This window comes from Euprymna scolopes, chromosome 45, assembly GCF_053919585.1.
Source record: "Euprymna scolopes isolate OS-2025 chromosome 45, ASM5391958v1, whole genome shotgun sequence".
In the NCBI taxonomy this organism is placed as follows: domain Eukaryota; kingdom Metazoa; phylum Mollusca; class Cephalopoda; order Sepiida; family Sepiolidae; genus Euprymna; species Euprymna scolopes.
In genome coordinates this window covers 66,898,652-66,911,413 of record NC_136526.1, presented here as the reverse complement: position 1 = coordinate 66,911,413, position 12,762 = coordinate 66,898,652, and the positions used below count along the sequence as shown (strand labels likewise).

Sequence of the window (12,762 nt, the reverse complement as noted above, 5' to 3'; positions counted from 1 at the left end):
CTTGTATTTATTTTGTGACATTGTATTAGATTTCAGTTTATTTTACATAAAATACATAACTTCTTTTTTAAAAGACACTCTGCATTTCTTAGTTATTTTATATTTTATGTTTTTTTTATATTTTTAATTTTTTTATGGCTTTTTAAAAAATTTTATGGTATTTTTTACTTTTTTAAAATGTTTTTTATTATATTTCTTATGACTTTTTAAAATGTGTTTTAATTGTATTTTTTACGGCTTTGAAAACACTTAATTTTATTTTTTACGGCTTTTGAAGATCTTTATGGTGTTTTATGATATTTTTCATGTTTTTTTTTTTTTTTTAAATATTTTATGGTTTTTAAAATGTTTTTTAATGGATTTTTATGGTGTTTTTATATTTTTAATGTTTTTTTTTAAATATTTTTATGGCTTTCTAAAATGTTATTTAATGGTATTTTTTATTACAATAGATTTGTGTGCATTCATTGCAGATTACTTGCAAACCATTAATTTTCTTTTTCTTATAGAAATCACCTCAGGCAAGGCATGAAGCCACTTGATGTAAGGAGCTAAAAAATACTTCAAAGTCAAAAATTTGCCAACGATAAGTGATAAATGGAATAGATTCTGATGAAAACAAGAATTCTTCCTTCTTTGTCAGAAACTTTGCTCATAGAATGTGAGGACTAAAGGACAAAAGAAAAACAAGAGTTCTGATTCCTTACACAAAAATATTCTTATATGGCAAATTTCTTGGTTTAATCTTGTATGTTAACAAAAACAAACCTTTTCAAGAAAAAAAAGTTAAAAAAATGTGATACAGAAAAAAAGGGAAAAATATCCAACCATGCAAGACAAAAATACTCAGACCTTCCTTACTTTTAGTCAGATTAAAAAAAAATTAAACAGATTTCTATATGAGCCAATATTAAGATTTTAATTAAAATTTTTTCATGAGTATCGTACAAGACGCATCAATTTCTAAAACCCATCAAGTCTAACGTGGTGACGTGCTAAAATAACTAGTAATAAGTTTAGTTTTTTACGTTAGAGTTTCCTTCACCTAGACAGGTTGCCATAGATACAAGGGCACCCATCTACCCCAGTTTTGAAATTAAAGTGACCCTTCTCCTAGACAGTCAAAGACAAATGAGCTCTGTCTGTCCAAAGAAAGCAGTAAGCAGCCTTTTAGCCATTCTTCAGTTCCAAGCAAAAGTCAGGAGATAGACTTAGTTGTCAGAAGCTTGTTCATACATTTGATCCCTTAACAGGCATCCCAATAATGACCTTGCAAATAGATGCATACACGCTTCTTGGTTGTCCATTATGGTTAACCATGACAGTCGGCCTTAACTACTAAAGAGCTCTTATATGGGCATTCAGTTCCATCCCCTTTACAAAGCTGACACCAAATACACGCGTCTTGCTGAGAAAGATATGGATACTTACACAAAGAGAGCATTTAGAGTGTGCGGCTAAGGTTGTGCGTATTAATCACAAGAGAGAAATCACACATCAAAAAGAAACACAAGGCAACATGACACGCGTCCCGAGCTGAAGGAGATTGGCAAAACTTACAGCAATGTATCGTGACTGCCATGCATTTGATATTTCTTGTGCGACATAACTGTTGATCTCACAACGCATATTCTGTAAAGCATCTTTAACCCATTAGGTTGCACTTTACTATAAATCGGACACCAAACAATTTTTCTTTAAAAATCTATAATATATAATAGTACTGCTTACTGCATAATTTTCTTGAAGAAAGGATAAAATTTGCCCAAGAGTTGTTGCAACCCTCTTAAAAATTCTCATGAAATTTGCTAAAATTTATTCGATGATATATGGACTTACGAGTCCTGCAATAGTAAGCGACTAATTCATTGGCAAAAGTTCAACGTAACTTTTTTGTGCAAACGACTTCGCTATTTACCATCATGTTACAAATTTACCTGGAAAGTATATCCGCTTAATTTCGAAAATATACCACATTCATTTATAGGACATTCTGTATACGACCTTTAAAGACATCCAGGGGTTCAGTGGTCCATTTGGGGGTTGTGAGGAATGTGGAGTTACGCCTTAGTTACCACTGCTCATAGGTTCACTTTGACTCCGAGTGCTAATACTTGTTAGAGTATCTGGTGCTATCAGATCAGGCTATCTGAAGGTACTGGCTTCCTGATCAAAATTGCATCAAACAGTGATGTTATTTGTTTTTTTCTTTTCCCTTTGCAAAACTCAATCATGTTCTGCAATGTCACAAACAAAAAGCAACAAGCCGCGCATGCATGGTCCCTCCTTTGGTACTGCATATGAGATGACACCACAAAAAATAGTGAAGAAATGATGAATGTGAGAAGTGTGAACGGCTAAAGAACAATAGGCTCTACATTTTAGCCAAGTTTCAGAAAAATCTAATGGATGGATCAAAAGTTATAGGGCAAAACGTCATTTTTGGCCATTTTGAGGCATTATTGACCTCTTGAGCCGCTGGAGATGCAACAGGAATTTTCGCAAAAAAAATTTTTTTTACTGTGCACATCTATTTAATGAAATACAATTTGTGGCAAAATTCCAGGAAAAACTAATGGACGGTTATCTGGCAATCGTCCGAACTAACGGACACCACTGAAAACATAGGCCCCTCTCCGGTAAATCAGGAGACCAACAATTTTCTTCTACAAAACAACCAAACCAAACACCATGAATAAATATTGAAAGATATAAAGAACTTGTAGCATAAAAATTTTTCCAAAATTACTGCATTCAACATTAACTCGAAATGACAGAAAACAACCAACTTATTTATAGGAAAGTCAGTATTTCACTTTATAAATAAAATAAAGAAATTTTTCTTTCAATTTATATATTCTAATCCATTTTTAGTTATCAGAAAATTTCAACTCATGGGTAAAAAACGATTAGATACCCTGGGACTTAATCGCTTAAAGAACCATAGAAAATATGAACGTTTCATGAAGTGATTTTTAACCCATACTCTTAAAAGTACGGAAAACTCAATTAGGGGTGCATGGACGATTAGACGCAACATGCAACACATACCTTTCGTGGCATATCGCATAAAGAGCTGATTTGCAAGCAAGCAACTTTTACCAAATCGCCACTTCCCTGGGGGCCACTCAATCTCCTGAGGCTCTAAAGTAACAAAGTCAATAGACTTGGCACCGGAATCTTTTTTATCTGCGTTTTCTTTCTGTAAAAAATTAGAATATAATTTTTTTTTTTTTAATAGAAAAGTTACATTAAAAAATGCTTTTTTATAATTTTTTCCACAAGAAAATCAGCTTTGATAACATCGAAGTAGGCCATGAATTTTTATTTAAAAAAAAAAAAAAAACTTAAAAATTTACAGTTCATCTAAATTATGATTAAATATAAGGATATATTTAACGGTTTCGACAAAATATGGAATAAAAGGCTCTAGAAGCCAAGAGACTCAAATGGGACACATTTCAATTGACACCAGTTGCCTGCTAATGCAGTTACAACTTTCAGCCGAGAGTTTTTTTTGGAAAAAACCTTTTTAGGTTCATGTCTAAAAAGATATTTATCTAAAAAACAAAATAAATATAAACACAAGTAATTACACATGTCAAAATCAACATTTTCAACACGCAAATATGTTCGTATTGTAACTTGCAAAAAATTATAATCGGTATTGTGTGAAAAAAAAAAAAAATCCTTAAAAACTGAGGCAATCATTTTTTTTTCTCTCCAATTCAGTGTGCCACTTCAGGGTTCTTTGGACAAATTTATCTTCAGTTGACCGTTGACAACTAAAAGGTTTCGTTTACTAGTCAAATAGAAAAGTTACTAGCCAAACCCACATGATTTTTGGAATATGACATCTTCGTTCCATGACAAGTATGTAAATCATAAAAAATTTTTTTTTTTTTTTTTTTAAATAAGTGTAATTCTAAATATGCCCCAAATTTTGTGTTGGGACTTGAAAGTATAAATATTCAAATTTCTTCAGATGTTTTTTAAAACAGCCTTTGTTTAAAAAAAAAAAGAGTGTATTGTTCTATTAAATCTTTTAATATTTAAATAATTTGACTTTGGTCGTTTTAATAAAAAAAAGTTGAAAGATATTTTTCACTGAGTAATAAATAAATAGGGCTGTGACAACAGCATATTCTTTTCATTGTTTTGACTCTCGTGTATATATATCCGACACAGTTAGACACAGTCAATTAACGAAGAACCACATCAGTCTATATAAAAACATAAGACATTAACGAATATATATTCAAGAGTCAAAACAATGAAAAGAATATGCTCGTCACAGCCCTAGCAATAAACTTTGGAAGAATGTTGGTGAAAAAAAAAAGCAATCACCAAAACATAAGCGTTTTATTATTTCTAGTCGACACTTTGAAAAAAATCACTTGCAAATGCGACTGTTCCATTCGCAATGTAAAACCCTCCAGATTTAAAAGCGATCTTATGTCTACCTCTGCCCTCGTGGTGAGGCAAGTAAATTATTCTTTTATTTTAATTAATTGAGGTTTGGGAAAATCTTAAAAGATATTTTCCAAAAACAAACTCGATTTTTTTACATCTGAAAATAAAAAAGACTTATTTAAATACCATAAAAAATCTGTATAAAATAAAACTAGAATCAGTTTTTTTTTTAATTTTATGTAAAAAACAAGAAGCAATTGATTTTAATTTAGACGACCTGACAAAGTGGGACCTGGTTAGATTGGAAACTTTTTTTGGACCCTATCCAAGAGGGAGAGACTAGTGGTAGATGCACCAGCCAAGATGTGGCAACAATATTCCATGCATGGGTGAATGGTGGCTTTGTAGAGATACAGGATTCTCTTAGGTATGAATAGTTTTCTAGCACGATAGAGGGAGCTCACCTTCTCTGCAGCAGCCTTCACAATGTCCTCAATATATTTGTTCCAGTTCATATTGATTGTGAATGTTAAGCCGAGGAGTTTGAAGGTAGAATTCTCAGATAGGGTGCTATGCCAGAGACAGGTGATTGGAAAGGCGTCTTGTAATTGTTAAAGGAGAGCAGCTTAGTTTTACTAGCATTAAATGTTACCATACATTTATGTCCTCATTCATCTGCAGTCTGGAAGTTATTTTCTAAGGATTCTACTATTGTCTTAGATTTATGTACATTCGTTCTTCCTTTGTGCATGTTATAGAGCGTTGTATCATCAGCAAATATACCCATCTTGGACACAATATTATCAGGGCATTCATTTATGAATATCAGGAATGATAGTGACCCAAGGATCAAACCCTGAGCCACTCCCCATTATGTTATGCTGTTTGGATGTACGTCCATCAATGACAACCTGGATGGTCCTATTGTCTAAGCTAGACCTAATTATATTTAGTATACGTTCAATTATACCATATGATTTAATTTTCATTAGCAGCCCTTCGTGCCAAACTTTGTCAAAGGACTTGGATATATCAAAGGCTGCAGCCCTGACTTTGCCTACTTTACCCAGTGCATGGTATAAGCGTATGCGTTAAAATATCTGCAGTAGAACAACATTGTCTAAATCCAAATATTAACATATAATCTATACATACCTGGCGTTACCATGTCAAAATTTATTACCAGGCACGGGTTTTAGTCACATAATATTTAAGACACACCGAATATTTGCTAAAAACTGATTAAATAAAATAAATTTTTAAAAAAAGATGTGAAATTAGGGGAATCCATCGAAATATACAAACATACGTCTAACTTTATATACAAGACATCCGACATGTAAAATGTTACCTTGTGAGTCTCTTCATCTTCTGAACTTGATAATTCTCCATCACTTTTTGGTTCAGGAGGTTTGTTATTCATTTCTATTGGTTCGGAAGGAGTCGTGGCATCCTCCTCTTCCTCCTCATCCTTCAGGTTTAAGATGTTTCCATCATCTCGACAAGCGGCTGCTGCTGCTGCAAAGGTGAGGAAAAACAAAAATAATTATTACATCTAAAAACACAGCAGAGATTTGAAGACTTTCTTTTTTTTTTTTTTATAAATACCAGAATTTTATTCATCTGGTGTTGCCCACAAGGCCACCATTCGCCCATGTATGGAGTATTGTTGCCACATTTGGGCTGGTGCATCTGCTACTAGTCTCTCACTCCAAGACAGGGTTCAAAAGAGAGTCGCCAACCTAATAGGTCCTGAACTATCAGCTAGGCTTCAACCAATGTCCCATCGATGAAATGTTGCATCTCTCTATTTTACAAGTATTTTAATGGTGGATGCTCCAACAAACTACAAGCCCTTGTACCCCCTCAACATAAATACGCCCGACAAACCCTACGAGTAGCAAAATCCCACCCTACACAGTAGAGATCCCTAGATGTAAAAACACCTTCTATTCTAATAGTTTTCTTCCCCAGAACTACTAAACTCTGGAACTCCCTTCCGGGTTCCTGTTCTCCCAACTGTACTGACATGCAGAAGTTCAAGTGTAATGTAAACAGACTGCTCAACTCCCTATATAGTAGCCCCAATATCAAAAAATAAATGACAAAAATTTGGTGTGTTTATTTTTTTATTTTTTACATGGTAGTCACCACTTATCAAGGCCCGGAAGCCAGTCAGGGATAAGGGTTATTGCATGTACAGTAATCAATGGGATAATATCGTAGTAATCATTAGTATTGGAGATTCGATAAAGTGTCTTACTTAAGGGGGCGATTCATCAAGAATTTGTTTATGTTGGACTTGAAGACATCAAGTTGTAGTCAGGTGGGAAACAGGCAAACGAAACAGAGTTCTACAGGCGTGCACTTCTAAGAAAGAAGCTTTGTTTATATGGTTTATTGGTGTTCCAAGTTTTTCCCCCGGTTATTTTTCTTATTATTTCCCATGTTTTTTTTTTGGTGGCGTGTTGTTTAGTTTGGAAATATAATTTTGCCAGGTTTCTTTTTGGCTTTTTTTTTTTTTTTTTTTTGAAATAATGTAGCGCGTTTTTGCTTATTGGTATTTTTGGAGGTTGTTTTTTTTGTGAAGTGTTGTTTGTAGAACTTTAGCATATTTTTTTTGTGGAGTGTTGTTTGTGGAACTTTAGCATATTTTTTTGTGGAGTGTTGTTTGTAGAACTTTAGCATATTTTTTTGTGGAGTGTTGTTTGTAGAACTTTAGCATATTTTTTTGTGGAGTGTTGTTTGTAGAACTTTAGCATATTTTTTTTGTGGAGTGTTGTTTGTAGAACTTTAGCATATTTTTTTTGTGGAGTGTTGTTTGTAGAACTTTAGCATATTTTTTTTGTGGAGTGTTGTTTGTAGAACTTTAGCATATTTTTTTTGTGGAGTGTTGTTTGTGGAACTTTAGCATATTTTTTTGTGGAGTGTTGTTTGTAGAACTTTAGCATATTTTTTTGTGGAGTGTTGTTTGTAGAACTTTAGCATATTTTTTTTGTGGAGTGTTGTTTGTAGAACTTTAGCATATTTTTTTTGTGGAGTGTTGTTTGTAGAACTTTAGCATATTTTTTTTGTGGAGTGTTGTTTGTAGAACTTTAGCATATTTTTTTTGTGGAGTGTTGTTTGTGGAACTTTAGCATATTTTTTTGTGGAGTGTTGTTTGTAGAACTTTAGCATATTTTTTTGTGGAGTGTTGTTTGTAGAACTTTAGCATATTTTTTTGTGGAGTGTTGTTTGTAGAACTTTAGCATATTTTTTTGTGGAGTGTTGTTTGTAGAACTTTAGCATATTTTTTTTTCGTTGTTTATTGTCTCTTTGCATTCTGTTGTGAACCATGGCGCTTATTTTGGGTGTGGCTTAATGGAAGATTTTGGGATTGCTATTTTGTTTAGTATATTGGTGAAAGCTAACACTGATTCTGGTTTGTTAACGATTTCTTGACTAATTAATGTTGAACAAAGTTTACTAAATTTGGTCCAGTTAGCTTTATGGATTTGCCATTTTGATTTTATTTCTTCTGTTGCAGGTTCTTGAGTTTTGAGAAAAATTAGGAAGTGGTCACTACCACACTGGTCATTATGTACCCCCCCCCCATTTAAAGTCCATAAATATTGTGGGAGAGCATAGGGTTAGATCAAGAGCTGATGTCATTCCCATGCCTGGGTGTCGGTATGTGTGTGTTTTGTCATTGAGTATACATATTTCAGGTGATTCCAGTAGTGATTCAATAATTTTCCCAATTTGGTTGATATTTTCCCATCCTCACATTTTGTTATGGACCCCCCATTAAAATAAAAGGGGTAGGAAGTTGGGGATAGATAGAGAGTGGAGGAAATCGTATATAGCGGTTGTAGTTAGTAGAGTGTTTTTTTGTGAAAGTTTGGCAATGGGCGACTATAGATTGGAGTTCAGTCGAGCACTTATGAAAATAACGATAGAGCAGAGACAGGCTTGCAATGTCTTTTCTGTGGAATTCAAAAAAACTATAATCATGTTGATAATTTTTTGTTTTTTTTAGTTTTTCCTTATTTTAGATTTCAATAAATATTTGATTAATTTCTATTTATAAAGTTGGGCCAGTTATCACACTGATAGTGAGATTCAAATGCCAAATTCACATTCAAAATAAAAGAGCAAGAGTTTTCTAATATATTTAGGTTTATATGAGTGACAATTTGCATATTGCTTTACAAAAGGACATCTAAACAGAACCCTAAACACATACTTAAATCATTCGTTGACATCTATGCTGATGACACGACCATCTCCGGCAACACATCAAAGGCTGTAAATGACAAAATTCTCTCGGATTCTCTCTCCTCTGATCTCGAGCGCGTGTTTCAGTGGGGGAAGATGTGGCTGGTTACCTTTAATGCATCCAAAACCAAACTCCTATCCTTACATCATCAACGCTCTAATCCCCAGCTGGCATCAATTGTGATGGATGGCTCTCGTCTGGGTGAGGCCCCGTGTTTTGACAAGCTTCTGGGTTTGACCTTTACTCCTGATCTGCAATGGAACACGTACATCAAGTCTGTTGCCAAGGTCGCTGGAAAGATGGTGGGATCCTTCTACCGCTCCAGAAGATATCTCACTACTGATGCAATTCTCTATCTATATAAAAGCCAAGTACGTCCAAGGATGGAATACTGTTACCATATCTGGGCAGGAGCTGCCAAAAACAGCCTATCATGCCTTGACAGAGTACAAAATAGACTTCGTGGTTTAGTGGGGGATGCCCTTTTCTCTACCCTGCAACCTCTCTCCCACAGAAGAGACGTTGCGAGCCTATCCTTTTTTATCGTTATTTTCATGGCAGGTGCTCGTCTGAACTCCAATCCCTGGTCCCCCCTCGCCAATCTTTCACGAAAAACACCCGTCTAGCTTAATCCACTGTGAAAAATTTCCCCCACTCTATATCTGTGCCTAAATCAAAACGCGGATTCCATGAACAAAGCTTCTTTCTGAGAACTGCACGCCTGTGGAACTCTGTTCCGTCTGCCTGCTTCCCTCCGGACTACAACTTGGATGTCTTCAAGTCCAATGTTAACAAATTCCTAATGAACCGCCCCCCCTAATTAAACACTTCATCAAATCTCCACACTAACGTAATGTACTTGCAATAACCCTTATCCCTGAGTGGCTTCCAGGCCTTGATAAGTGGTGATCACTGTGTAAAAAAAAAAAAAAAAAGGACATCTCATTAATTCACTATTCATGTTTTTTAATTTAATGAACTTTTTCATTTCATCATTACATGTAGGATCTATTTAAGGATATTTTTAGTATCATCGAACGAAGCATGGAATACGGACGCCAAGCGACTTCTATGTGAAAAAAAAAGAAAGACATCAGTTGACACCGGTTTACCTTGACCTTCACTCACATCTAACCAAAAAAGTGCGTTTTTATATATTTACACAAATTTAATTAAAGCTTACATTGATATTTTTTATTAAAAATAATATAAACCAGTTATATTATTTGCAACCAAGATTGATTTTTATGCAGAGCACATTTATATATTTACAAAACGTTTTAAATTTCACAAATTGATATTGTTATTAAAAATAATAAAAACCAGTTATATTATTCGCAACCAAGATTAATAGCTATTTAGAAAACTTTGATAAATGGACATCGTGCAGCAATGCTATCACAAAAATTTGGAAAACGTAAAAACAATAAATAAAAAAGGAGTTATAAATGCACTCTACATAAAAATCAATCTTGGTCGCAAATAAATAATATAAATCGCTTTTATTATTATTTTTACAAATATTAATCCAAACTTTACTTTTTATTTTTTTTACAAAGGAGTCACCACTTTCCAAGGCCTGGAGGCCACTCGAGGATAAAGGTTAATGAGTGTACAGCAGTCAATGGGACAATATCGTAGTAATTGTTAGTAGTGGAAATTTGGTAAATTGGATTAGTTAAGGGAACGGCTCGTCAAGAACTTGTTTATATTGGACTTGAAGACGACCATATTGTAATCAGTTTGAAAGCAGAGAAACAGAAGAGAGTTCCACAGGTGTGCAGTTTTAAGAAAGAAGCTTTGTTCATAAAATCCACATTTAGGTTTAGGCACAGATAAAGAGTGGGGAAAATTATTGATAGTGGTTCAGCTAGACGAGTGTCTAGCATGAAAGTTTGGCAAGTGGGGACTATAGATTGGAGCTCAGACGAGCATTTACCATGAAAATAACGATAAAGCAGAGACAGGCTCACAACATCTCTTCTGTGGGAAAGAGATTGCAGGGAAGAGAGAAGGGTATCCCTCACTAGCCTATGCAGTCTATTTGGAATTTTGTCCTGCCCAGAATAAGGTGCTTCTTATCCTGCCCAGACTCTACCCTTGGACGCGATTGGCTTTCATACAGGTAGAGAATTGCATCAGCAGTGAGATATCTACTGGAGCAATAGAATGATCCCACCATTTTTCCAGAACACACTTTTATTGTTTACAGAGGTGATGTGAGTGCAAAGGTCAAGGGAAACCAGTGTCGACCGACATGTGTCTTATTTTTTATTTTTTTCGTATTCAGTTGGGGTCCATATTCCATACTTCTTCAGTATCGTCGATAGAAACTTAATATTTGAGATGAAAAGCGTTTTCTCAATCTTTTTCAACTGATTTACATATGAGGAGGAGGGGGGGGTCAAGTTCTACGTTGTAAATTAAAAACAAAACCCATCCAACAAACTCATTGCAGTCCAGCAAACAAGTCAGCAAATACCCCTCCCTACACACACACACATTAATTACGAAATTAAATTCTACCATAATGCATTTTAGTTGATTCAAAAATAAGCCATTTTATTTTTATTAATGTGTAAATCAACAACTTTTCACAACTCTAAAACCAAGCTTTTTCTCTCCTTTCACTACCAGCACTTAAACTTTTGTTTTTTGCTCAGTTGAAATGAATAGCTGCTTTCATGAGAAAGCTCCTTGTTTTGATAAACTCATAAGACTGATTTTCACTTCAACTTTGAACTGGAAGACTGATATCAAATACGTGGGTAAGTTTGCCAGAAAAATGGTTGGATCATGCTATCACTCCTGACTTTTAATCCTTCCAACTTCAACATGCTTAGATTCAATGATCTCAAAGGAAAATTAAATCGGACAGTATAGGGAGATATGCGTACAGAACAGGCGACTTTGTTGGTTTGGTCACATTGAAAGAATAGAAGAAAGTTTTTAGTTTAATAGATATAGAACAGTTGAACAAAGCAGGTTCAGTTCACAGATAAAAAAAGGCGAAGGGAAGCATAAAAGAAAGTGATAAGGATGGTACTGAGAGGAAGAGGGATAACTAAAACCTGGTCAGAGATAGGTTAGTTTGGAAATTAATTTTTACAAGCTGTCCAATGCATGCCAATATGTAAAACAGATTATATATATATATATATATATGCAACATTTTGGCGATGGGACCTATCAAGTTGGCGACTCTCTTTTGGACCCTGTTCAGGAGCGAGAGACTAGTAGCAGATGCATAAGCCCAAATGTGACAACAGTACTCCATACATGGGTGAATGGTAGCATTATAGAGATACAGAATACTTTCAGGCGTAAGTAGCTTTCTAGCATGGTAGAGAGAGCCCACCTTCTTTGCAGCAGCCTTAGCAATGCTCTTAATGTAACTGTTCCAGCTTATATTCCCTGTAAACGTTAGGCCGGGGAGTTTGAAAGAAGTACTTTCGAGTAATGTGTTCTTGGCCATTGCTATTGGTGGTAGTGAAGGTTTCTTGTAATTATTGAAGGAAACAAGCTTAGTCTTGGAAGCATTGAATGCGATCATCCATTTTTGCCCCCATTCCACTACTGATAAGAGGTCTTCCTCTAGTGTTTTTGCCATTTCCTTAGATATGTGTTCATCTGTTTTCCCCTCCTGCCTGTTATAGAGCATGGTGTCATCAGCAAATATACCCATCTCCGAAACAATTTTATCAGGAAGGCCATTTATGAATATTAGGAATAATAAAGATCCACGGATCGACCATGAATTTCTTTAGATTTTCTTCAACACAAGATCATCCGTCGTTGGATCAAGGGGGAGAATGGAAAGTGCGGAAAAAGTCAAAATGTTTTACTTACCGGAATTCTCAACCAAATTATTGCTATTTTTATCCATCTCTTCATTTGCAGAACTTTCCGTGGCGGGTTTCCTTTCGTTCACGTCAGGCAGGGACTTGTTGATACGTGCTGACATACTCTCCTGACTCATACTTAATTTATTCAGGGCTCGGGCGGGGGTCAAGCTGTCTGACCACACCACATTGCCTGCAATTAAACAAGCAAATAAAATTAGATTCTTGAAAAAAAAAAATTGAGACGTA

General features: G+C 34.8%; 1 protein-coding gene across 4 annotated transcripts in view; it reads right to left on the bottom strand.

Annotated features, from left to right (window-relative positions):
* The window catches only part of LOC145269868 (uncharacterized), a 52,744-nt gene that overhangs the window by 27,097 nt on the left and 12,885 nt on the right, over positions 1-12,762 (bottom strand). For 2 of the 4 annotated variants that reach the window (XM_080125606.1, XM_080125609.1), the window contains 3 exons: positions 12,521-12,706; positions 5,765-5,931; positions 3,052-3,202 (listed from right to left, as the gene is read on the bottom strand). In XM_080125606.1, the coding sequence (XP_079981732.1) occupies positions 3,052-3,202; positions 5,765-5,931; positions 12,521-12,706 (504 nt within the window). Of the gene's footprint in view, positions 1-3,051; positions 3,203-5,764; positions 5,936-12,520; positions 12,707-12,762 lie in introns of all 4 variants that reach the window. The other 2 variants (XM_080125605.1, XM_080125607.1) reach the window with 1 other exon arrangement.